Here is a 22,633-nt window from a genome sequence, read left to right as displayed (position 1 = left end):
ACTCGCCCTGAGACAACCAAGATATTTCTATACACGGACCAACTATTCAACAGTGCTTCATCACTTTATTGGCATCTTCAATGGCTCCCCGCAACGAGTCAATTCGGGGCACAGCCGACGTGTCAAAGGTCGAGGCCCCTATCACCTGGAAGGCTTATCTATGCTGCGTCTCGGCTGCCTTTGGCGGTGTCTTCTTTGGCTATGATATTGGCTGGATGGGCGGCGTACTTGGCATGCCCTACTTCATCCAGCAGTTCACTGGAATCGAGTATGACTTTACTGCCGGAGCTCCTGTCGATAACTCGCGCCCTTTCTCCATCCCATCCTCCGATAAGTCGCTCATGACCTCAATCCTCTCACTTGGGACCTTCCTCGGCGCCATCATCGCAGGCGATCTCGCCGATATACTGGGCCGTCGCATCACCATTATTATGGGCTGTGGCATCTTCTCGGCAGGCGTCATCCTCCAGATTGCGACCAGCGGTCAATTGGCCATCATGGTTCTTGGTCGGCTCGTCGCCGGTCTGGGTGTTGGCTTTGAGTCAGCTGTCATTATTTTATACGTGTCTGAAGTATCACCCAAGAAGATCCGTGGTGCTGTCGTCTCTGCATATCAATTCTGCATGTAAGTTATAACATCTATCACTAAAGAAATACTGGACAAAAACTGATACAGCTGCTGAAGCTCTATTGGGCTTCTCTTGGCAAATTGCGTTGTCTATGGAACACAGAATATGAGTACCACCGCATCATACCGCATTCCGATAGGTGTCCAATTCGTCTGGGCCATCTTTCTAGCTGTAGCTCTCTTTATTCTCCGTAAAGCTCTCTGCAATTCCTTGTGGACAATACTAATTAGCAAATTCTAGCCGAATCACCACGATATTTTGTCAAAAAGGGTGATATCCAGAAGGCCACCGAATCTCTCTGCTACATTCGAGGACAGCCTGTCGCATACGTCCAGGATGAACTCCAGGAAATTATCGCGAACTATGAGTACGAACGGACTGTCACCCCTGACACTGGCTATATCAACTCGTGGCTGGTCTGCTTCAAGGGCCCCATTACCAGCCCCAGCTCTAACATACGAAGAACAATTGCAGGAGCTGGGATCCAGGGAATGCAGCAACTGTCGGGCATGAACTTCATATTTTATTATGGCACGACCTTCTTCCAGCAGCTGGGAACCATTTCTAACCCGTTTCTCATATCGCTTATCACCACTCTGGTCAACGTCTTTTCCACTCCTCTTTCTTTCTGGACCATTGAACGATTCGGACGGCGGCCACTCCTTATTTATGGTGGACTTGCCATGTTCTGTATGCAGTACATCATTGGTGCTGTCGGAACTGCCATGCCTAACGATGAAAGAGCTGCCAAGGGCATGATCGCTGTCATCTGCTTCCAGATCTTCTTCTTTGCTACCACCTGGGGACCTGGTGCATGGGTCGTCGTTGGAGAAACTTTTTCTCTTCCGATCCGCTCCCGTGGCATCGCCATTTCGACAGCCTCGTGCTGGTTCTGGAACTGTGTACTTGCAGTCATTTCTCCTTACATGACCGGAGATGAGAAAGGCGCTGTCAACCTTGGGCCAAAGGTTTTCTTTTTCTGGGGAGCACTCTGTTTTCTTGGGGCTCTTTTTGCCTACCTTCTTGTTCCTGAGATGAAAGGGCTCTCCCTCGAACAGGTCGACCGCATGCTTATGGAAACGAGCCCACGCAAGAGCGCCAATTGGGTTCCTACTACTACATTTACTCAAGAGATGGGACATACTGAGGAGAAGGGTGGCGTAATTCACGATGAAGGCGACCAGGCTTAAGGCCAGACTAATGTTGTACCCCATCGATTCGTGTCGCAGTCATGGGAACTTGGTAGACAGGCACTGGTAGAAGCATTTTTGGTTAGTGGCTTACTGGATTAGAATCCAGCTATTCCGACAAAATAATTTAGCAAATTATGGTCAATCTTTTCTTACACAGTAATTATTCCCTTCCCCTGCCTGAACCAACTGCTTAAATGCCAGGATTAGTCTACCTCTCCCGTCTTTCGACAAAGCTCAGAGCTACTTCCAAGTTTCCTTATTGTCGAAAATCGAGGTTTGTTACCTCCTCAGATGTGACTCTGCTATATGAGATCGTGCTCGAATGCGCAAGATATTAATTCGTTCCTAATGAACTAAGTTCTATCACGTTGAATGTCATCGAAGGCGGACGTGTCAGTAGCAAGCTAAGCAGCTGAACTAGCTCGAGGCTTCCCCGCACTTGAGACGGATGTTAATTATCCGACGGAAAACTAGCAGCTTGTCGGCTACTTTTTCCTCGGATCGTCTGTCGTACATTCACTTACATTGCTCTGATAATTTTTCTTTTATCGCCGGCCAAGTCATTGTTCCAGCTGATATGGAGGAAATAACCGTCGCGGAACAGACCGCGTCTTCTCCACACACGGAACAGGGCGTCTTCGTTCTGCATACACTCTCCAACTCGGCCCGGCCAAACGGTCGGGTCCGGGTGACGCGCGCGTGCGATAGATGCAAGAAGTAAAGCAGACACGTCCGCCTTTGGTTGGTCACCGGCTGACTGATCCAGGAGAAAAGTGCGATGTAACGGCCAACGGCCGTGTAATGTCTGCGCGGAAGTGAGGGCAAGCTGCTCCTTCAACGCCACGCACAACAGGGGGAGGAAGCCCAATGTCCGAGTCTCTCGGCCCAGTCACCCACCGCAAATAGGACCAAGCTCGGCAACAAGGAAAGCGCCGTCAGACAATCTGAGTAGCCAAACGGCTTTGCAAGACCTGCAACAGCCAGTGCCGGGGGATGACTCGCTGATTACTACCGAGTCTGCTTCTAGCACGTCACCTGAACCAATCCAGACAGATCTTCAAGGCTATTATGTGGGTTCTTCGTCTGGCATCTCATTTCTCTCCAGGATCCAAAAGCGCTTTGGTGAGACAGTCTCGTTCCCCCACGGCCTCTCCGTTTTCAACTTTGGAGACGCCGCATTACCTGGTACTGAAGCCTATCACAGCTCGGCCGGCATTGCACAGCGTTCACTTGACCCAGCATTGTTCTTCCTGCTTGATCGACCAATCACGGATAAACTGGTACAAAGGTATTTCGACTTTGCAGTCCCTGTGGACCGATTCTTACATCGACCGACTATTGAGCGACGACTCGACGAGTTCTATGAGACGAAAGGCGCAATGTACGATAAGGATACCGCGCCTGCCGAGAAATCTGTCCTCTTCATGGTTTTTGCAATGGCTCAGGAGCACATGGTAACCAAGTTATCCCAGTCAGGTGTCGATACCAGGTACGTCGAGTGATCAAATTCTTAGCACCACAAGGCATCCTTCTGACTGATGATTCAGTGTGCGATACTTCCAAGCCGCTGAACACCAACTCTCCATGGAGCTGGGTGCCGTACGGCTCGCGAGCGTTCAAGCGCGTCTCTGCCAATGCCTCTGGCTCCTCTCACAGTCACGAATTAACCATTGCTGGAGCCTCTTCGGTACTGTCGCTCGCCTAGCTCTCGCTCTCGGTCTCCATCGCAGCCCAAACGCTAGATCCGACTCCATGTCGCGAGTTGAGATCGAGTGCCGCCGGAGAACCTTTTGGAGTGCGTATAGTCTCGACAACTACCTCAGTGCAGCTCTCGGGAGACCTCGAACCTTTCACGACAGGGATATTGATCAGAAACTCCCATCATGTGTTGATGACGACGGCATTGACTATGTGAACGAACCAATATCCCCTCCTTCGAAACCGTTACTAACTTTCTCATCCGCACCGACTGCTTATGCTAAGTATATACCATGAACACAGTGTTTCTGCTGGACACTGACCCTTGACCTACAGGCTATCGCGTATAATTGGCGGAGTGTTGGTTGATGTTTACTCGATTGAACCAATGACAGTAACCCAACGACTCACCCATAGAGCCAAATATATGCAAGAGCTCAAGGATTGGAGATCGCAAATGTCGAGCTTCCTTGACCAAGATCCCGCAATCGCTGCCCAATTGATCTTGATCTATCAGCGACAGCGCAACGTGCTCAATCTTGCCTACTGGCACACAGTTGTCTTGACGAATCGTCCATTACTACTCAGCAATTTTGCAAGACTTACCAGTAGTAGACGGCAAGTTGAGGACGAGCGAAAAGCACAGCTCGACGAAAGCGCGACTGATTGTCTCAACGCCGCGATGAATATCGTGGGCATAGTGGACATGCTCGTTCAATCGAAACAGTTGTTTCGTGCTTTCTGGGTAACCTCTGTAGTTCATGCACCAGTCCAAACTCGGGCTAACACTTTTCTAGTTCACCCCTTACTTTGCCTTTTCAGCTTGTGTCATTCTCTACGTCTACACAATCCAGCGCAGCAGAGAACAGCAAGTCGTGTATCAAGCATATTTTGAAGCCGCTGAGCGTTGCCAGCAACAGATTGCAGATGTTGCCGGAGAAGGAACTTTGACTTTTCGATATTGCCTTGTCTTGGAAGAGCTTCGTGTGGAGGTCTTAGCGCAGAGAGGACTCGCCCAGGGTCTCAATCAACTCCAATCGTCGGCAGATGCGAGAAATCATGTTAATATATCTCGCGCTCCTGACGCTGAGACAATGCCAGAGGCTGGGTTAAATATGGATGTGCCTGGTCTTTCAGGAATGAGTTCTTTGGACGAGTGGCATGTCAGCCCATCCGACTCTCTGGAAGATGTCACAGGCTGGGGCCAGTTCGATGCTATGGTAAGCTTGTGTTCGAGTTGCGAAATGATGTTGATCGTTAACATGGTGAGGAACAGGTTGTATCCGGCTTCAATGGTGAATATCAGTTCATGATGGGTGATATTACTTAGTTTGTCAAGTATACTTCTCTCGAGTCAGATATGGTTGCTCTCTAGGCCACTGGGTCAAGCTAGGGTGGTCACAAACTGTAGCTATAGCAACTAGGAATGAATATTACCGGATCCTACCACGTTATCCGTCATATTCCAGTCGCCACCAAGTTGAACAGGGTCGACGGGTAGTTTGAGTAACCGAAGCTTGCAATCATCCACATCCGTCGGATATGCATTTTCCGACTTCGGGGCTAGCTACGTCACCCCGATTAATAATCGGATTCATAGTAAAGTAAGCTGAACGCTTTTGATACAAAGACGTGAGTCGGTAGATTCACGTCTGAAATCAGCTCATTCTCGAATCGCCTCTCATAAATTCAACATGTCTCTTAGTGGAAAGGTCTATGCAGTGACTGGTGGTGCAAGCGGCATCGGTCTTGCAACAGCCAAGCTCCTCTCCGATCGCGGGGCCACAGTTTGCATCGCTGACGTAAACACATCTGCTCTCGATCAGGCTGAGGAATATTTCAATTCTAAAGCTCCAAAGGTTCAATTTTCCGTCGCTAGAGTCGATGTGGTCGACCGAGAGCAAGTGGAATCATGGATTGCCAACATCAAGAGCCAATTTGGTCGTCTAGATGGAGCAGCCAATATTGCAGGCATCATCGGCAACGGCCATGGCAAAGAGTCACTCATAGAGCTAGAGGACGATGAGTGGTTCCAGATCCTCAACATAAACTTGACTGGAATGATGTATTGTCTTCGTTCAGAGCTTAAGCATGTTGAGGGTGGTGGATCAATCGTTAATATGGCATCTATCCACGCTACAACCGGTAAGCCTCGCTGACTGGATTCGTTCTGCGTTCAATCTAAGTGTTGAAAGGGATAGCAAATCATGCGGCCTATGCGGCAAGTAAGCATGGAGTCCTGGGTCTGACTCGGGTTGCAGCCAAGGAAAACGGCCATCGAGGGGTCCGCGTCAACGCAGTAGCACCAGGTCCGATCTACACTCCCCTGATGCAAGGGTATTGGGATAGAACAGAGCGCCCGGCTGATGCGCCTTTTGAAGAGCCTATCGCGTTTCAGCGTTACGGTACTGCTGAAGAGGTCGCAAACGTGGTTGGGTTTCTCCTTGGTCCAGAGAGTAGTTTTGTGAGCGGAAGCTGTTACTCTGTCGATGGGGCTTGGATATAGAACTCGTGTCTTAAACTTGACGTAGAACATGACTATTAACACATCTCTTGGGTCTATTGTACTCAATGTCATCTCGTTAGGTGTGATATCCTGTATATAAACTGTGCTCTGTAAATTCTCACTCGGCCACCTTCACATTTGTAAGTAAGGCCCGTTTACTATCAACCAAGGAAGTATTACATCTGAGGATTAAACACGTTGCCAGGCACTTGGTTATCTACATTTGGAATAGTCTCTGTAATAAAAGATACGAGCCTCTCATAGTTCTGTCTTGGAAACATAATAATCCAAGGGAGTATGTCTATCTATTTATGATATACCTGACAAGCAGAAGTTACCTAATATCTCACCACTCACGAAGCTCCCCACAAGGTCCTCTAAACTCAGGCACAGGCCAACTCTTTGCATCTTTGGATAGTCGCCTGACTTCCTCCTCATTGATCTCGATGCCTAGTCCTGGACCAGTCAAGATGTCGATATGACCATCTTGTACATCCCAAACATTGGGATTTGCGATATAAGTAGTAATATCCTGCCCCCCATTATTATAGTGCATACCGATTCCCATTTCCTGGATAGCAAAGTTGGGGAGCGCAGTATCTACCTGTATGTTTGCTGCCAGAGCGATTGGCCCCAAGGGACAATGAGGGGCAAGGCCAACGTCGTATGTCTCTGCTGCGGCTCCAATACGGCCCATCTCTGAGATTCCTCCAACGTGGCATATATCTGGCTGTAAAACATCTACTGAACCATTCTCGAGGAAGGGTCTGACGTCCCATCGACTGTAGAGTCGCTCCCCCAGAGCAATTGGGATAGCTGTTAGTTCAGACAGCTGCTTTATACCAGTGATATTCTCTGAGAGCAGGGGTTCTTCGATGAACAGCGGCTCGTATGGTTCTAGAGCTTTGGCAAGACGTTTAGCCATCGGTTTATGGACACGGCCATGGAAATCAACCGCAGCATCCAATCCGAGTTCCTTGACTGCCTGGACCCTAGCAACGACCTCTTTCAATACTGAAGGCGAGTCCAGCCACGCCGTGTCTGCCGTGCCATTCATTTTGACGGCGAGAAATCCTTGGTCCTTACGGGCTTGACTAGAGGACGTGAGTATATTGCATGCTCACCGCAGTCATTTTTACTTACGCTTGAGCCTCTACATCATTTGGTCTGTCACCACCAATCCAGGCGTACACGCGAATCTTGTTCCTGACCTTGCCGCCCAGTAACTGGTATATCGGTACATTCAACTTTCTTGCTTCCTTCTGGTCAGCAAAAAAACCTCATTCATCAACAGGCAGGACATGCTTTCGACCGGAAGTCGGTTCAGAGCCTTGGCATACCTTTCAAGTCCCAGAGTGCAATGTCAATGCCAGACAAGGCGCTCATAAACACCGGGCCTCCGCGGTAAAATCCTCCGCGCCAGGACAGTTGCCAGATGTTTTCAATATCGCTTTTCCACGTTAATTATAAGGGTGTGTCGGAAAAGAGACGCAACTTACTCAGCGTCGAGACCAGTGTATCTCTCAGACCAGGCATCAAGGCAACCTTCAACCGCGTTGGTGTGACCTTCGAGAGAAGCCTCACCCCATCCAAAGGCACCAGTATCGTCTGTGATTTTGACGAACAGCCACCGAGGTGGGACGCGAAAATACTCGATCGATGCAATTTTCCCCATAATGAATTGGTTGCCCAGCGCAAAGACTAATGGCGGATCAAATGATGGAAATTTTGTCGAGGGCTGCAGTGATTTGGGAACTTGGGCAAACACCGGAGTACTCAACTAAATACATGATATGAGCTGGGCGGGAACGTTGGTGGCGGTACGACGGTTCTTTCCAGATCCAGCTTTTCCGACGGCGTAAGCAGCTATCCGATTGGCCCTTGGTGGAGCAAATAGGGTAGATGTGTTTCCTGGCCTGTGGTATGGGTCCACAGTGCAAGTAAATCGTTGGTGAAAAAATTCATGTTTACTTCTATGTTAAGAGTTCAAGTTGATAGGTTCAAAGTTAAGCATTGGTAGTAGTGTCCAAAAGTTAAATGATTTACTGAGGATCATCAAAAGAAGAACATGTTATGAATTTTAGATTATATTTTGACGATGTGTAACTGGAATGATCCAGCGCGCGCTTCTAATACCGATACTTCGAACGATTCTTCCAGCCTGGTTGAAGATATTTAGTATCAAGCAAAGGGTTGTATCCCGAGCGGTAGATGCAGCTTACTTCCCAACCAGCATCGATAGATCCTCCAGCCTCATCCATGGCCCAAATGTTGAGGCCGAGTGTGTTCCGTCATAGTTGAGGATACCTGGGACCACTGCGGATTGGTTAGTCTGGTACATTCAAATCCTCATGCTAATTGTAACTGACCAAGGTTATCTTATTGGGAATATAAGGTGAGGTCTTTGCATACTGATAAGCATTGACGTATGGCTGAGCCCGAAGTTTGGCCTTTCTCTCAGTTTGCAGAGTGAAGGACAAGCTAGCATCGTAGCCTATGGGGATGCGCAAGGGTACGAGAGTGCGGTAGAAGGGTGCTGTAGCGCTTTCAAATCCAATCGAAGGCGATCCAGCATCCTACTCATCATCATCATAGCCAGGAACATGCCAGCCAAGGCGCTCGGCATGGAGACCGCCTATTTCGTAAGTGCCACGCACAGGGTCGATGAGATTTTTTGCATCGGCATTGCCAGTGACCTTCCACGAAGTGAAGTTGGCGGCAGAACCATCGGCCGAGGTGAGAGTGGCATTCAGGATACCTCTGGGGTCAAGTGCTGCCTCCCGTCGTTCCTTGCCCATTGTATCTTGGATAACGAACAAGACGTTGGCCTTTTCGGTGTTGAGCTTGACACCTTGAAAACTCACCGCCAGTTCGCCTATCTTATTGATCATGCTGCCGAGCCAGGCGCCGAGGAACTTGCCATTTGCATAGACAGAAAAGCCACTGGCAAGGCCGCCAATGACACGGAGGAAGGCGCCCGTAGGCTCTTCACCTTTAGTCGCGTTGAAACGACCACGCCAGAGAATGTTACCAGCCTGGTACCAATACTCATCGGGGAATCGAACAGAATAAGTATCAGGGGGAACAAAGTGAGGAGTAGTCTCATGATCGGCATCTGTAAGATCTATATTAGGTCTTATTTAACAGTTTTATATTTAGGGTTATTATATTTAAAAATAAATTATTATATATTAATCTTCTAAACTTAATTAGCTTATATTCTTTTAGCTATTAAAGCTTTTAATTTCCTAAATATAACTTATTTTAGTAAAAGTATTAATACTTTAACTTTTTTAGCTTAAATAATTTAATTAATAAAACCTTTAATAGTTTTAACCTTTTTATTATATATATAATCTTTCTTAAAGTTATTTAATAACTTTAATTATAAACTTTTTAATTATTTATATTATTACTTTTATAGCCTTTTATAATATTATAGTTTATAGTAATTAAGTTATATTTCTTTATAATATTATAATTATATTATTATCCTCCTTTTTAATTAACCTTTTTAGCTTTTTAGCCTTATTATAAATAAAGTTCTTAAGGTTATTAATATATAGGTATTTAATAGCTATAGTAAATACTTTATAGTTAAAAAGTATAATTTTAATATAATCTTTATTAAAAATTATAATATAATTAAGATATTATTTATTTTAAGTAATAATAATTTTTAAAAATATTTTAAAACTTATTTATTAAAATACATTTTAAATAACTTAATAATTAAAAATAATAAACTTAATAAAGAAATTAATAATATATTATTAAGCCTTTAGGCTTATATAGTCTTTATTAATAGTAATTTTATTTATAATTACTATTTTATTTATTAAGTTATATTATAGTAATATATATATAAAAATATAAACTTAAAATTATATCTTTTTATATATCTTTTAATCTCTTTACTTTATAATACCTTAAGGCTTATAGTAAGATATAATAGTTATTATAAAAGCTTTTAGGTTAAAGCTTATATTAAGGTAAATAATACTATATTCTTATTTATTACCTATATTTATAGCCTAAAGGTTAACCTTATAGGTCGCATTTATCCCTATAGTCATGCTTGGGGTTGCTTACCAGTCCATCTAGAATCATCGTAGCCTGTGGCGACTTCAGGGAGACCTTCACTCACTTTCCAGTCACTGAGAGAAGGGGGGCTGGAAGTGAGGCTCTCGACAGTGATTTCAGGAGCTCGCAGAGTACCAATAAAGCTTCCGTACTTGGACTTGGTGACATGAAGATTTTCCCTGTTGAATGCGACTTTTCTGATCTTGTTTGGAGCCCAGATCTCAATAGTTGTCTCTTCGTCCCAGTCACCATTGATGTTGATCGTGTTGCCCTTGATTGAAACACTTCGCACGAGGGAAAACCCGCTGACCAAGACTGAAGCTTTTTATTAATATATACAAGTCTCAACGTCTAAAGGGTAGGCCACTCACCAATTGAGTTCTCCCAAGCATGTGGATTGTTGTCAAAAGTCGGAGCCCAGAATTTGTAGGCAGACCGGCGACCAACCACAACGGCCTGAACATGATTACTGAAGTCAATCACACTCATCTCCTCTCTAGCAACCACATTGGCTACAATACCATTTTTAGTCTTGGTAAAAGACTTCTTGTCACTAGGTTCTCTCGGCTGGATTAAGCTCTCAGCCACAGGTCTCAGCGGCAAATAACACTTCTAGCTCACAACTTAGGCATTATACCAAGATGTCTGACCAATTACTACAGCATCGTCCGTGGTACGTCCAGTATTATTTCCAACATGGTTGACTTTGACAAAGTCGCGAACAACGCGAAGAAAAAGACCGAAAAGCTTTCCCTCATTGAACTTGTCGCCGATCAAGCGATTGTCGTGGATAGGTAGCGATAAGCCCGATTCCGAGACGCAAAATGTAACAGAAAATCCCTCAAGGCAGCGACTCTTACACATCATGCAGAATTGTTGGTTATACAACATCCCGGCTTGGTTGATTTGTGGGTATTGATTCGTAGGTATGAGCCTTACGTCAGCCGGGGAGCTCGGCAATTGCGACTCATTAGTGACGGGCCGTCGCTGGTTGAAAAATAATTGACCATGATCACACGGGCTGGCACTAGCGGGTTCTCAGCTGTTTGCTTAACGGTAGATGCAATGTATGACGTTGAATGTCTCGGAAAAAAGGCTTGAGTGCAGTCCCCGATGACAGCCTATATGTGGATCCCGCTGACAGCGTCCTGAGTTTGTGTCGATCCCGCTGAGAGATCCCGCGTGGCATGGTGACTTAACGATTGGCGGACTTCTCAAGAGGTCAAGGCGAAAGCCTCGTCACAGCACTGGTCAAACTAGGGTGTATCTACCACTTAGAAGCCGATCCGGTATAATTCATTACGTTGAATATTACGCTTCATACATCGTTCTCATCAAAATTATGCTTCGGGTAAGTAGATGTTGATTTATCATCAGTCGATCAGTACAGGGTCAAACGCTCGACAAGGCATGTTTCGGCCGCTTCTGCTTCTCAGCGATGGATATTGTACGTCCTCAATTTTACTAGAGTAGAATAACTTTGGTATTTGGAAGATAAAAGGCACCACATTCCCGCCATTCCATCACAGTTTCTTCATCACAACTCATCACACTTTGCACTCAGATTCCTTTTACACCAACAATCCACTTGAATCTCATTCAATTTCCAAGAACTTAACTTCTTCATGATGTTCAAAAACGCCCTTCTTGCCCTTGCCGCCATTGCTGGCTTGTCAGATGCTCTAGGGATCAACTGCCGAGGCAGTGGCCTTTGCAGTGGCAACAAAGGTGCTCTCGGCCAGCTCATTGCCCAGGTCAGAGCCATCGACCCCAACAAGACCTTCAGGAACGGCGAGCACGTTAGCTGCGTAGACATCAACAACATTGGCAATCATCCAGCCATTTGTGCGTTCTATCAGAACATTGGAGACCGCAGCTTTTCGCTTGCCCAGACTCAGACGTTCCTTCAGCAGATCGTCGACCATGGCTGCAAGCTTTGCGGTAGCGTCCCGACTGACCCGGGCAACAACGTTGCTAACGGTCAGCTGACTGTCAACGTCGTCATAAACCCTACCAGCCGCGATACACGTCAGAGCCCGGCTGTCTACGAGAAACGCAGCGAAAAGACAAACCCTACCAAGCGCGATGCGCCCGAAAGTCCTGTATCCTACGAGAAGCGAGGCGACAATCTTCTTGTCAGGCGCCTTGGTATCAACTGCCGTGGTAGCTCCACTTGTGGAGTTGGAGGTATCGGACACACACCTAATGGAGACCTGAAGGATGTTCGTGATGCTGTTGCTGCTGGTGAGGAGGGCAACTTTGGTAACGGTGAACATGTTGCTTGCATTCCCTTTGCATTTGGAAACCTGTGTGCTTTCTACCAGGGCATTGGTAGCCGAACTTTTACCAAGGAGCAGTCTGTCACATTCCTCGACCAGCTTAGACAGCATGGGTGTTCCAAGTGCGGTAGCATTCCTGTCGATCCTGGCAATGACGTTAAGAACGGACAACTTACTGTTAACTATGTCGCATAAGTGGCTATCAACTAGTTAAGCCTTACGATAGCTAGGGCTGTTCTGTATTGGTCGACTTCAGACATTCTGCGGTGCCGACAACCACCAGTATGGAGAGATTTGAGTTGGAGGGGGGGGGGGGGGGTTTCAGTAGATGGGTGGAGAAAATATTATAGTAAAGTAGCTTATGAGACGATAACGACAGTGCCTTTGGATAAATTAAGCTAGGTATCTACTATAATATTGCTAAATGCTTTAACTTCTGCTTTTAAAGTTAAAACTTGTAATTAGAAATAACTTCAAAATAAAATAATCTATTAAACTTCTATCAGGTTATCTATAGTAAAGGGGAAGCTGAGATTGAAGCGTGCAAGTTAAAGTGGTTGTAATGTTGGTATAGTGTTCACGAGTGAACTTGATACTGAGCGGGGTAGGTTGAAAGAAACAGAATGTAGCGAATCGCTTATCACGAGAGCAACGCCACTTTGATTGAATGGGGGGACGCTTCACGTGAAATGAGACAGTTGACTAAGCCGTCGGGAATATCCAATCGAATCGCTGTGCAAGATAGCTAACGCCGTGCAGCTGCGTCGAGCTGAAAATTTCACAGCCTGATTTATACGCGATGACGTGTCAGTCTTCCGAACCAACTGGCGCGTCTGGAAATCACAAGTTAACCGATGCCTGACAATGGATACAAAGTTGCGCAGACTCTTGCATGAAGTGAAAAGACAGCTGGAAATCCCACCGAAGGTGATATGGCAAGACAATGGGTCTGCCAATCCTGGCATATTCACGACTCAGTGGATGTATGATAACTATCGTATTGAGCTTGAGCAGTTACGTGAATGTCTGTCCGGTAGGTGGTATTTGACAATCTATGGTTCCCCTCTTACTCACACCTCCCAGGAGTACTTGCCGGCAAAGTGACGCTATCGTCATGCTCGCCACATACTATACGATCATATCTCTGGGCCATCCCAACCTTATGCAGTGTCCCATCAGTTATCCTTGACCCTGTATGCATCAAGAACCAATGCTTGGACTTTCAGGATGTCTGCGAATTGACGGGAGGAGACATTTATACGGACGATATTTGGGAGAAACAACAACTTCTAGACTGGGCGAAGTCAGACCAGCCATCGCTGTTGGCGATTCAAGGCTGCTATGAATCGGTCAATCGTGTTGAGAGATTTGCTGCAGAGGTATGGGAATACCTTGAAAGTAAGAAACCAACAGTCGCCATGTTGCAGTCTCCAAGTTCAATCGATTTCTTCAGCGGATATGATGAACGAGAACTACTGCGACAGATCGCACTCCAGGCTTTCCGAAAGGTCTCGACTGATCGCACGATCTATTTCTTGGCTGATATGTTACAACTATTTGCAGAAGCCTCATCATGTGAAGACTGGTTCAGAGTACTCGAGAGAGTATTCCAGATGTTCCCGAGTCTGATTATCATTATGATGGTTACTGTCCTTGGGGAACGAGCTGAGAACGCGAAACCATGGCCTAACCAACTGGAGGAAATCATGGCAAGAGTACAAAAGAGTTCTTGTACGTGTTTGAAAGTCCTACTCATTGCAACCCATCCATTATGGCCTGAAACAGAAACATCGTCCCTTATCTTGGTTGGCCCAGCATCCGAAATTGGTTCAGATGACGAAATGGGGGGCATTGACACCTCATCGGAGCATTGTCTTCCACTTAGCTTTCCAATTCAAAACAGAAGTGGACAAGAAGTAGATGAATTATCGGAAGTATCGCAAGGCGGAATTATACCAGAGCAAGCAGAACAGCACATTTCTGCACCTGAAGCACCTGAAGCACCTGAAGCACCTGAAGCAGGGAGACCGGAGTCGTTCCAGCCGAGTTCCTTTTCACCCCGCCCTCCACAAATCGACATAGCAATTCTCTGCGCATTAACGCTTGAAGCTGATGCTGTTGAATCGCTTTTTGATAGGCAATGGACTGCTGGCTACAATCGTTCTGAGGGGGATACAAACACATATACACTTGGTATTATCGGCCGACATGGTGTTGTACTGGTCCATATGCCTGGTATGGGGACAACCTACTCTGCGACTGTAGCTACTTGTTGCAGGTCTACCTTTCCTGGAATCTCACTGGCACTAGTAGTAGGGATTTGCGGAGGGGTCCCATTTTCTCAAGATGGGGCAGAGCTTTTTCTCGGCGACGTCGCCATTAGCGATGGACTAGTTCGTTATGACTTCGCGAGACAATACCCAGATGGCTGCTTGATCAAAAATAGTGTGTCGGAGAGCGCTAGAAAGTTACCGGTTGAAATTCTTGGGTACCTGGCCAAGCTCAAGGGTCTGAATGCTCGCCGGAGACTTCGAGAACGGGCAAATGAATATCTAACCACGTTGAGTAACGTGCTTGGGGTTCTGGATCCTGATGTTGAGGAAGATATCCTTTTCGAGTCGACATATAACCACAAGCACCATCCTCCTTCTTCATGCAACATATGCATTGGCGACTCGGGTGTTTTAACTGGTATGATTTGTGGACAAGCCCGTTCGGCGAGCTGCAAAGAACTTGGGTGCGACATCACAATGTCTATAGCTCGGAAGCGACAAAGGGAAGCAGCTGGTAATGAATTAAATCTGTATCCGGCTGTGCACTTTGGGAAATTCGGCTCTGGAGATAAGGTTATGAAGTCGGGGGAGGACCGTGACCGTATTGCACGCAGTGAAGGGATCATTGCTTTCGAGATGGAGGGGGCGGGAGCATGGGACATTCTGCCTTGCGTAATTATCAAAGGCATTTGCGATTATTCTGACAGTCACAAGGATAAGAGGTGGCAAGTATATGCCGCTTCGACGGCTGCGGCCTACGCAAAGGCCTTCCTGGAGGGTTGGCGGCAATAAAGTAATATTATGCATAGTTTAAAGGTTGAGAAGAATGGTATCTTATCAAATCTTTAATCTTGGAAGAAAATAGATTAGTTTTCTTCATTGGACCTATCAGTTTGATTGCTTTGTGATGAGAAAATATTCTTATTTATTTTTCCTTATCCTGCCCTCCTTGGTGTCCCTGCAATTCTTGGAAGCTATCCTGTTGTAAAGCCGTCGAAATTAATTTTGCTCACTTCTCTCTGCGAGTTAAAACTCCGAGCCACACGTCTCAACTGATAAGTGTCAATAAGGCTATAGTGATGGTCAGCATCAAGATAAAATGGCGTGTAATAATAGACACCCACTTTGGCAATCCATCTTGACCTGCATCGGTCTCTGGGCCATTAACAGACTCCCGGCTCTCGGCAGAAGTATCACGATTGGCAGTTAGACTGTTTGTATTTGCAAGTGATACGTTGGTCCAAGTCCTAATATGTTTTCTCCCAAAGTCGGCCAATACCTTGCATTTTTGATCCTCTACCCCTTCCGTGTGATCTCGCGATATTGTGTAATGACAGCTTCTCAGATTAGAGTCTAGTAGACTCGAACTGTTGGTTTGCGCAGTCTGGGTAGTATGCACACTCTTGCTCTTCTTTGAGTCGTCATCGAGAGGCTCGTCGTGGCAAAGATGTCCGATGTTGCGCTTGATGCACCGGGTGCATGGTCTCTCAAGATCGCAGGCCATATGAGATTGTCGACAGTATATGCATGCGTATCTCTGGGTATTGACAGGCGGGTAGCGACGATATGGATTGCTTGAACGGACACCCGGCGATTGCTGGCTCGGCAGTGCTACCGACCTGCTCGGGGGAGCTTGCCACACATCGCGAAGATCCATGTTCGAGAGTTACAGAGGCGCCTGGGAAATACGAAGCTAAATTCAAGTTCACAAAAGTCAGAATTGAACAAAAACTGATGTCCTGTTTCCAAACGAGGCTGGCGCTTACATGCACCTTGCTATTGGTTGTCATTGCTGGGCACATGACGCAAATGTGCATATTAGGCAGACACTGCGGCTGAAAGCACGGCGTGAATCAATCTCGGCTTCCCGAGCTGTCTTCATCCTCCACCATCAACCACAGCTAAGAGGTTATTTCTCCCGAGTCTTCTAACAGACTGTCCCGCGGTGGTCGCCAATTTGCATCTTATTTTCATCTAGTTATGGATAGGTTCTCAGAGACAGTCTCAAGACCCCAAGACGATGTTTCACAGCCGTCGTCAACAAATGGCGAAGACAATGAAGATGATTCCGGTGAGTGAATATGCTGGCCATTCGATTGAGATCTCAGCTAAACTTCGAAACCACCTAGATAGACACCAGCTGGTTTCTCACAGCCGTCGCCGAGCGCCTATGATGATCGACTGGCGGCGGAAGATCTGCAACTTTCTTAACATGCCCAGTACATGCACTGACGACGAGATAATTGAGGAGCTCGAAATCAAGGACAAGCTCTTGAGAGAATCTGAGTCCTTGAAGCGACTGGCCTGTTTAAATCAAGGACCGCCCAGAGTTCAAATCATTAATCGAATCACTTGTCAAGCTTCTGATGAGCACGGTCTCTACCTAGATGAACCTTGGCTTGTCGAAAATGGCCCTTTTCGAGCTCATCTGCGTTGCAGTCGATTGGTAGACAATCTGGAACTGTATCTTGAGCGGAACAAGGACATTGTTTGTATTGCTTACCGTGACTATGAGTGCTGTGGCAAGCCACCGCCGGTCCCAGATCCTGGTCAATTTGAACTTCTCGTCAGGGAAAACGTTGACATTGTCTCAGATGAATTGAGGGCTGCTTGGAACCATCTTGTTGTAGCGGTAAATGAGGACGTTGGTTCGCCTACTAACATTTCACGAGGAACATTCGACTCGGAGGATGAGAACGGTCGTGCACAGGAAACTCAGCATCCATATCTCTGGTGGTTCCAGCATCGCAACAGAATCGAGAGAGTAAAGTCCTACCTCAGCCATGAATCGAAAAACCAAGTAGAAGCTTTTCAACACTACCTCAAGCTTTATCTTGGTGACGAATGGGCCAAGGTCGATTCCCTGATCCGAGAAGGCAAGATTACAGCCAAGTATCTATCGTACCTTTTTGTAAGTCCTAGTTAGCGTCTTACATACAGGCTTCGTAAATCTGACTTGACACAGGCTCCTGGGCAAATCATCATCTCGAAACTTAAGGGGTTATCTGTGGCTCAGTGGCAAGCATATACCGCAACTAGTTGGCTTGCTATATTTGGCAGTCCAACAACCAAAGGCGATTTCCAGGCATTAATCAAGGTTAGCTACTGGGATTTTGATGGCAATTTTCAACGATTCAAATCGACTCTTAATATCTCAGGTCTGCCCTCTTTGACAGAGGAGTTCCCTATCAATGCCATGATGGTCTTCCCGATGAAGTATGTTGATGACGGCACTGTTCGGAACCTGAGACGGCGTGGCAAAATGTTTTGGAAATGCCGCTTTCGTAAATATGTTTGTGTTCGGGGTACTCCCGAAGACCATCTTTATGGTGCAGTAGGTTGATATTTACTATTTCTGGGGATGATTACTTACAAGCGCATAGAATTCTGGTTCTCGATACATGATCGATAGAGCAACTTTCAGACAGATGCACCCTTCTACAAGCGGTCAACAAGCACCTGTCCGCTATCATGATGACCTCGGACCTGATGTAATGGCCCAGGATGAACCAGTGCCTGACTTGGGAGATGGATTTTACATGTGCCTTCCGACATCTCTTTATGGTTTTAACATGCAAAAGAAGGACTGGGGTAAGGCTTAAGTTGACTGATATAATCTACAAATATGCTGACATTCTTTTAGTCAAGTTGGAAGTTGACTTGCTTCAGGAGGTCACTTGGAACGAGGAGGCTTTCGACCTACTAGTTATGGAACGCCAGACGAAGGAGCTCGTTGAAGCTGTCGTGACAAACCACTTAGACGAGGACAGGGATACGGATGTAATCCATGGGAAAGGAAATGGGCTCTTTATACTACTTCATGGGTAGGTGCCTACATCAATAATGGATTGGATCCCTGAGCTGACCTCGCATATAGAGGCCCTGGGACCGGGAAGACTCTCACTGCGGAAAGGTATACCCCATTTACCTGTTTATTGTATTTGTGAGTCATACTAACAGAAGTATAGTGTTGCTGAGATTGCCAAGAAGCCTCTATACAGAGTGACCTGTGGCGACGTTGGTACCAAAGCTGAAGAAGTAGAACGTGTATGGATATCCCATATCAACAAGCTAGTTCTGTATGCTAACTCTTTTAGTACCTTGAAGTCGTGTCACTTCTTGGGAAGACATGGGGATGCGGTGAGTAGCCATTTCGTTTGCGTATGCTTTACTTACTTCTTTTAGTGGTGCTTCTAGATGAAGCGGACGTGTTTCTAGAACAGCGGAAGCTCGATAGTCTGGAACGAAATGCCTTGGTCTCAGGTAAGAGAACGCTATCAATACACTCGAATTATTTGGTGCTGACAGTATTTTTAGTGTTTCTTAGAGTACTGGAATACTACGACGGTGTGTAATCCACTCTCTAATATTCGACGACTCGGGCTAACTAAATGCGCAGGAATTATGATCCTCACGAGTAATAGGGTTGGCATATTTGACGAAGCATTCAAATCGCGGATTCAGCTCAGTCTACGATACAATGATTTGGAGAAAGACCAGCGGCGCCAGATCTGGCTAAACTTCATCAACCGGCTCGAGAAGCTTGGGTCCCAGCGCATAGCGCAGGCAAGTGAGCCGTCCCTCACCAACATCTTGAGCACTCCTCAAGATGCTCCAAGACTTGGTGTGGATATCAAGAGTATGCGAGATCGGCTTGATGACCTCGCCGAGGCTCCCCTGAACGGTCGTGAGATTCGAAACATGATTTCAACCGCACGGCAGCTTGCTGTCTTCCGTAAGGAGAAACTTGGCTATCAGCACCTTGAGTCAGTCATGGCTGAGGCGAAGAAGTTTGGAGAGTATATCAAGCGTCTTCATAAAGGATACACATCGGATCAGATTAAGAGAGGCCAGAAGGAACGATAGTTTCATGGATATCTTCTTGTGTATCAGGCTCTTTCGCTTCTTGACAATTACAGCAGACTTTAAAATTACATCTCATTGGTGAGATCGACTGCTCCGCGATCATAAACTGTAGAAGCCGCCCAACATCGCGTAGTCGTGCCATATATGCATTTCGGCATTGGATGAAAGCCAGTATTGACTTGGTAGCCAATTAAACAATATGCCTCACTCGAGCGTCTTGACTGTGATTGGGTGCCTTATTCTCACTTTTGGCCAATGATTAGCCAGACGTAAGCGCCAGCCTGGCTTTGGGGTCAACTGACAACCGATGGGACAGGTTCCTCTTCCAACATTACCAGACTCCGTCACCACTATCCTTCATCAGGATTGCGCCCCGACCCAAGACACAGAACCTCAGAGATCGGGCCTGATGATGTCGAACGGCCTGCAGATGCTGGAGCAGGTGACCAGAGGCAGGTCCCTACAGCCCTCCAGAGCAAACGCCCCTACAGTCTCACCCAACGTGGCCATCGAGCAACCCAAACTACCCTCCCCGGGCGAGCTTTTATTAGATAAATGGGAATCTGGCTATCGCTCGGCTCTTAATAGTACCAAAACCACCAAGACCAAGGTAGACGACAAGTCGAGCGTTAGCAGAGCTGGCTTCAATTGGGATAAGTTCACGGATTTCACCGATGTCAAAGTGGATGATATGAACCTTAACTGGGATGAGATCATTCCTGCCGACAGGCTCGCTGAGATGGAGGCTGAAGAGCAGCAAAAGAAAGAGGAAGCCTACATTAAAAGGGTAGTGGCCGAAAATGCACCGCGCAAAGCTGCCATAAAGCGACGCAACAGAAAGAAAGTGCTGGATTCACTCCCCGAGAAGCCTGATGTGGAACAACAAGACAGGGATATCTATTCGCACGACTTGTTGCGAGCACCCTCACTAGAAGGAGCACAGGGCTATCATCCACCAGAAGCTTATGGACCCCTCCCGCTTCACCGCAATACAGACAGATTGCTGGATTGCAGACTTCAGAGCAACCATTACACGATTTCGCAAGACCACACTTCCGGCCAGGAGGCTCATGAGGAAAGCCTCTTAGCCAGCTTTGGGAATAGACGACGGACAGACAAGCCTTCTATGTCCCGAGTCGGCCGCGGAATTTTGCATCGGTCGCCGAATTCTTTGCCCAGTTTAGAAAACAGTAATGACGTAGCAACTCGAGGCGGAGGGTCCGGTATGCAAAAGGCTTCTCAAGACGACTTGGATTTCTTGATCAACTGGCGACCGGTCGATTCAAAGACAACAATAGTGATAAAATCTTTCCCCAAAGTAACCGCTACAACTGATCCCAACGAGGAGAAGGATACGGGGGATGAAGTCAAGTTTGAGTGGGTTCGCAAGAAAGAACGCCGCCATCCAGTACAATCACTTCCAGGGAATTTTGGTCATGGCAGCCAGCATTTCTTCCGTGTCGACACATCTCGGGTCAGCAAGAGTGGCGATAGACCCCTGGCGACCTTGACGCCTCGATGCCATAGCTGCAATCGGAGTGTCAGCAGTGAATGGCGACGTGGACCTGATGGAGCTGGGACACTTTGTAGTGCTTGCGGGTTGCATTATGCTAAATTGGAGAGAAAGCGTAAATCAGGTTGATTGAGTACTTACTACTTGGTAAGAGGCCTTTGGGTTTGAAATGTAATGTCATGCTGCAAAACATCGCAAGGCATATTGCGTCGGCTTGCTATTCAACCTATGAATTCAACCCATGATTGGTGGTTGGTTAGGACGTAAAAGTAGGCGCTAGCCCAGGCTGCGTTATGTAGGATACCCCTCCTTCAAAAGATCTCACCGTGGCCAAACAAGTATCTTTCACACTTCTAACAGTCGACCTTCCTCGTATAAGGACTTCTCACTGAGAAGAAAGACCCGAGTTCAGACCACAGAACCCCAGATCGGCACTCAAGCAATGCCAAACAGTCCGCGGATGGCCGGAAGCTCAGCGATTTCATCCATTTGCATATAAACCACACCAAACACGGAGTTTGGGAGGACTGCGTAAGGAGGAGAAGTCGGAGTATGAAGATTTGTTAGATGATCTTTGGACAATGGGCAATGATTTCCCTGAGACTAGTCAGGACCACCACGCTGCCCTTAATAGAATGGTAGAACTCACAGAAAGCATTATCGCCAGGATCCGAAAAAAGACGTTTCTAGACGACGGAGAGACAGAGCACCCAGAACCAGCAGGCTGAAACCAACCTCCAAGTCTCGGCAATCTCACAACTACGAATCTTTGGAATGCATAAGCTATTCTTACAGTCCCTGACTGACAGGAGGAATCATTACACAATATCACACGACCATACTTCAGGAGGAAAAGCTCATAAGCACGAGCTCCTAGCCAATATGAAGAGGGCACAGGAAGTAGGATTTAAACATAATTAAAAGGAGCTGTAAGGGCAGTCTAGTGTAGAGATAAGGACAATTATTTATATATACCTTAATAGAACTAATATTATATCTATTTTATTAAGAAATTTTATTTTATTTATATAATATATAATTACCTTATTTAAAAGTATATATTTTTAACTTTAAATAAACTATTATATTAAATTAAAGTTACTTAATACTATTAACCTCTTATTAAGTAATATCTTTAAATAAATTTATATAACTATTATATAATTATACCTTTAGTTATAATAAGGATAAAAATAAAACTATAAATATATTTTTATTAAAGCAGATTAACTAACTTTAACTCGTTAAATGACTGGTTAAAATCACGTGACCTGTAGGCCTAAATAACAGAGTCTGACAGATCCTGACAGACCGTCGTCACCTAATTGTCTCACCAACATTTTCACAAGAAAGCGCATCGCCGTATTATTAAATATATTGGCTTCTTGCCTTCTCCCCCTGCCATTTATTATTCAATTCATAATTCAGCCCTCAATGCAGCAATACTAGAGGTCCATGAAACTTGGCATCCAGGCGCGTGAAACATAGAAGAATTTGAAGCGACATCAAGGAACTTTGTAAGGAACGAAGCTGATGCCGTTCAAATCTATTCGGAACCTGCCACGCCTCTAAACTTGGATTGGGCATCTCCCC

General features: G+C 46.2%; 10 protein-coding genes across 10 annotated transcripts; 7 read left to right on the top strand and 3 right to left on the bottom strand.

Annotated features, from left to right (window-relative positions):
• Window positions 1-80: 80 nt before the first annotated feature.
• Window positions 81-1,819, top strand: FMAN_03594 (putative monosaccharide transporter; the record flags this gene model as incomplete). The annotated part of the gene is made up of 3 exons (XM_041832435.1): window positions 81-625; window positions 686-819; window positions 870-1,819. The coding sequence occupies 3 exons, from the start codon at window positions 81-83 to the stop codon at window positions 1,817-1,819; spliced, it is 1,629 nt and encodes a 542-aa protein (XP_041682898.1).
• A 580-nt stretch (window positions 1,820-2,399) lies between these two features.
• Window positions 2,400-4,833, top strand: FMAN_03593 (uncharacterized protein; the record flags this gene model as incomplete). The annotated part of the gene is made up of 5 exons (XM_041832434.1): window positions 2,400-2,539; window positions 2,589-3,311; window positions 3,370-3,804; window positions 3,857-4,265; window positions 4,318-4,833. The coding sequence occupies 5 exons, from the start codon at window positions 2,400-2,402 to the stop codon at window positions 4,831-4,833; spliced, it is 2,223 nt and encodes a 740-aa protein (XP_041682897.1).
• Window positions 4,834-5,214: 381 nt separating this feature from the next.
• FMAN_03592 (putative dehydrogenases with different specificities (related to short-chain alcohol dehydrogenases)) lies at window positions 5,215-6,026 on the top strand (the record flags this gene model as incomplete). The annotated part of the gene is made up of 2 exons (XM_041832433.1): window positions 5,215-5,665; window positions 5,716-6,026. The coding sequence occupies 2 exons, from the start codon at window positions 5,215-5,217 to the stop codon at window positions 6,024-6,026; spliced, it is 762 nt and encodes a 253-aa protein (XP_041682896.1).
• Window positions 6,027-6,372: 346 nt separating this feature from the next.
• FMAN_03591 (putative L-alanine-DL-glutamate epimerase and related enzymes of enolase superfamily) lies at window positions 6,373-7,701 on the bottom strand (the record flags this gene model as incomplete). Its single annotated transcript, XM_041832432.1, has 4 exons — window positions 6,373-7,120; window positions 7,170-7,281; window positions 7,367-7,476; window positions 7,526-7,701. The coding sequence occupies 4 exons, from the start codon at window positions 7,699-7,701 to the stop codon at window positions 6,373-6,375; spliced, it is 1,146 nt and encodes a 381-aa protein (XP_041682895.1).
• Window positions 7,702-8,602: 901 nt separating this feature from the next.
• FMAN_03590 (uncharacterized protein) lies at window positions 8,603-10,598 on the bottom strand (the record flags this gene model as incomplete). The annotated part of the gene is made up of 3 exons (XM_041832430.1): window positions 8,603-9,141; window positions 10,119-10,424; window positions 10,481-10,598. 3 exons carry the CDS (start codon window positions 10,596-10,598, stop codon window positions 8,603-8,605), a joined length of 963 nt encoding a protein of 320 aa, XP_041682894.1.
• Window positions 10,599-11,737: 1,139 nt separating this feature from the next.
• Window positions 11,738-12,583, top strand: FMAN_03589 (uncharacterized protein; the record flags this gene model as incomplete). Its single annotated transcript, XM_041832429.1, has 1 exon — window positions 11,738-12,583. One exon carries the CDS (start codon window positions 11,738-11,740, stop codon window positions 12,581-12,583), a length of 846 nt encoding a protein of 281 aa, XP_041682893.1.
• Window positions 12,584-13,252: 669 nt separating this feature from the next.
• Window positions 13,253-15,453, top strand: FMAN_03588 (uncharacterized protein; the record flags this gene model as incomplete). Its single annotated transcript, XM_041832428.1, has 2 exons — window positions 13,253-13,421; window positions 13,472-15,453. 2 exons carry the CDS (start codon window positions 13,253-13,255, stop codon window positions 15,451-15,453), a joined length of 2,151 nt encoding a protein of 716 aa, XP_041682892.1.
• A 182-nt stretch (window positions 15,454-15,635) lies between these two features.
• On the bottom strand, window positions 15,636-16,318 carry FMAN_03587 (uncharacterized protein; the record flags this gene model as incomplete). Its single annotated transcript, XM_041832427.1, has 2 exons — window positions 15,636-15,732; window positions 15,786-16,318. 2 exons carry the CDS (start codon window positions 16,316-16,318, stop codon window positions 15,636-15,638), a joined length of 630 nt encoding a protein of 209 aa, XP_041682891.1.
• Window positions 16,319-16,641: 323 nt separating this feature from the next.
• FMAN_03586 (uncharacterized protein) lies at window positions 16,642-19,527 on the top strand (the record flags this gene model as incomplete). Its single annotated transcript, XM_041832426.1, has 11 exons — window positions 16,642-16,732; window positions 16,791-17,572; window positions 17,627-17,995; window positions 18,045-18,252; window positions 18,305-18,485; window positions 18,539-18,574; window positions 18,630-18,708; window positions 18,759-18,801; window positions 18,847-18,924; window positions 18,979-19,008; window positions 19,061-19,527. The coding sequence occupies 11 exons, from the start codon at window positions 16,642-16,644 to the stop codon at window positions 19,525-19,527; spliced, it is 2,364 nt and encodes a 787-aa protein (XP_041682890.1).
• Window positions 19,528-19,834: 307 nt separating this feature from the next.
• On the top strand, window positions 19,835-21,169 carry FMAN_03585 (uncharacterized protein; the record flags this gene model as incomplete). Its single annotated transcript, XM_041832425.1, has 1 exon — window positions 19,835-21,169. One exon carries the CDS (start codon window positions 19,835-19,837, stop codon window positions 21,167-21,169), a length of 1,335 nt encoding a protein of 444 aa, XP_041682889.1.
• Window positions 21,170-22,633: the final 1,464 nt, after the last annotated feature.

The sequence above is a fragment of the Fusarium mangiferae genome (assembly GCF_900044065.1).
Source record: "Fusarium mangiferae strain MRC7560 genome assembly, contig: FMAN_scaffold006, whole genome shotgun sequence".
In the NCBI taxonomy this organism is placed as follows: Eukaryota; Fungi; Ascomycota; class Sordariomycetes; order Hypocreales; family Nectriaceae; genus Fusarium; species Fusarium mangiferae.
The sequence above is the reverse complement of the archived record's forward strand: the minus strand, read 5'-3'. Positions and strand labels throughout refer to the sequence as shown.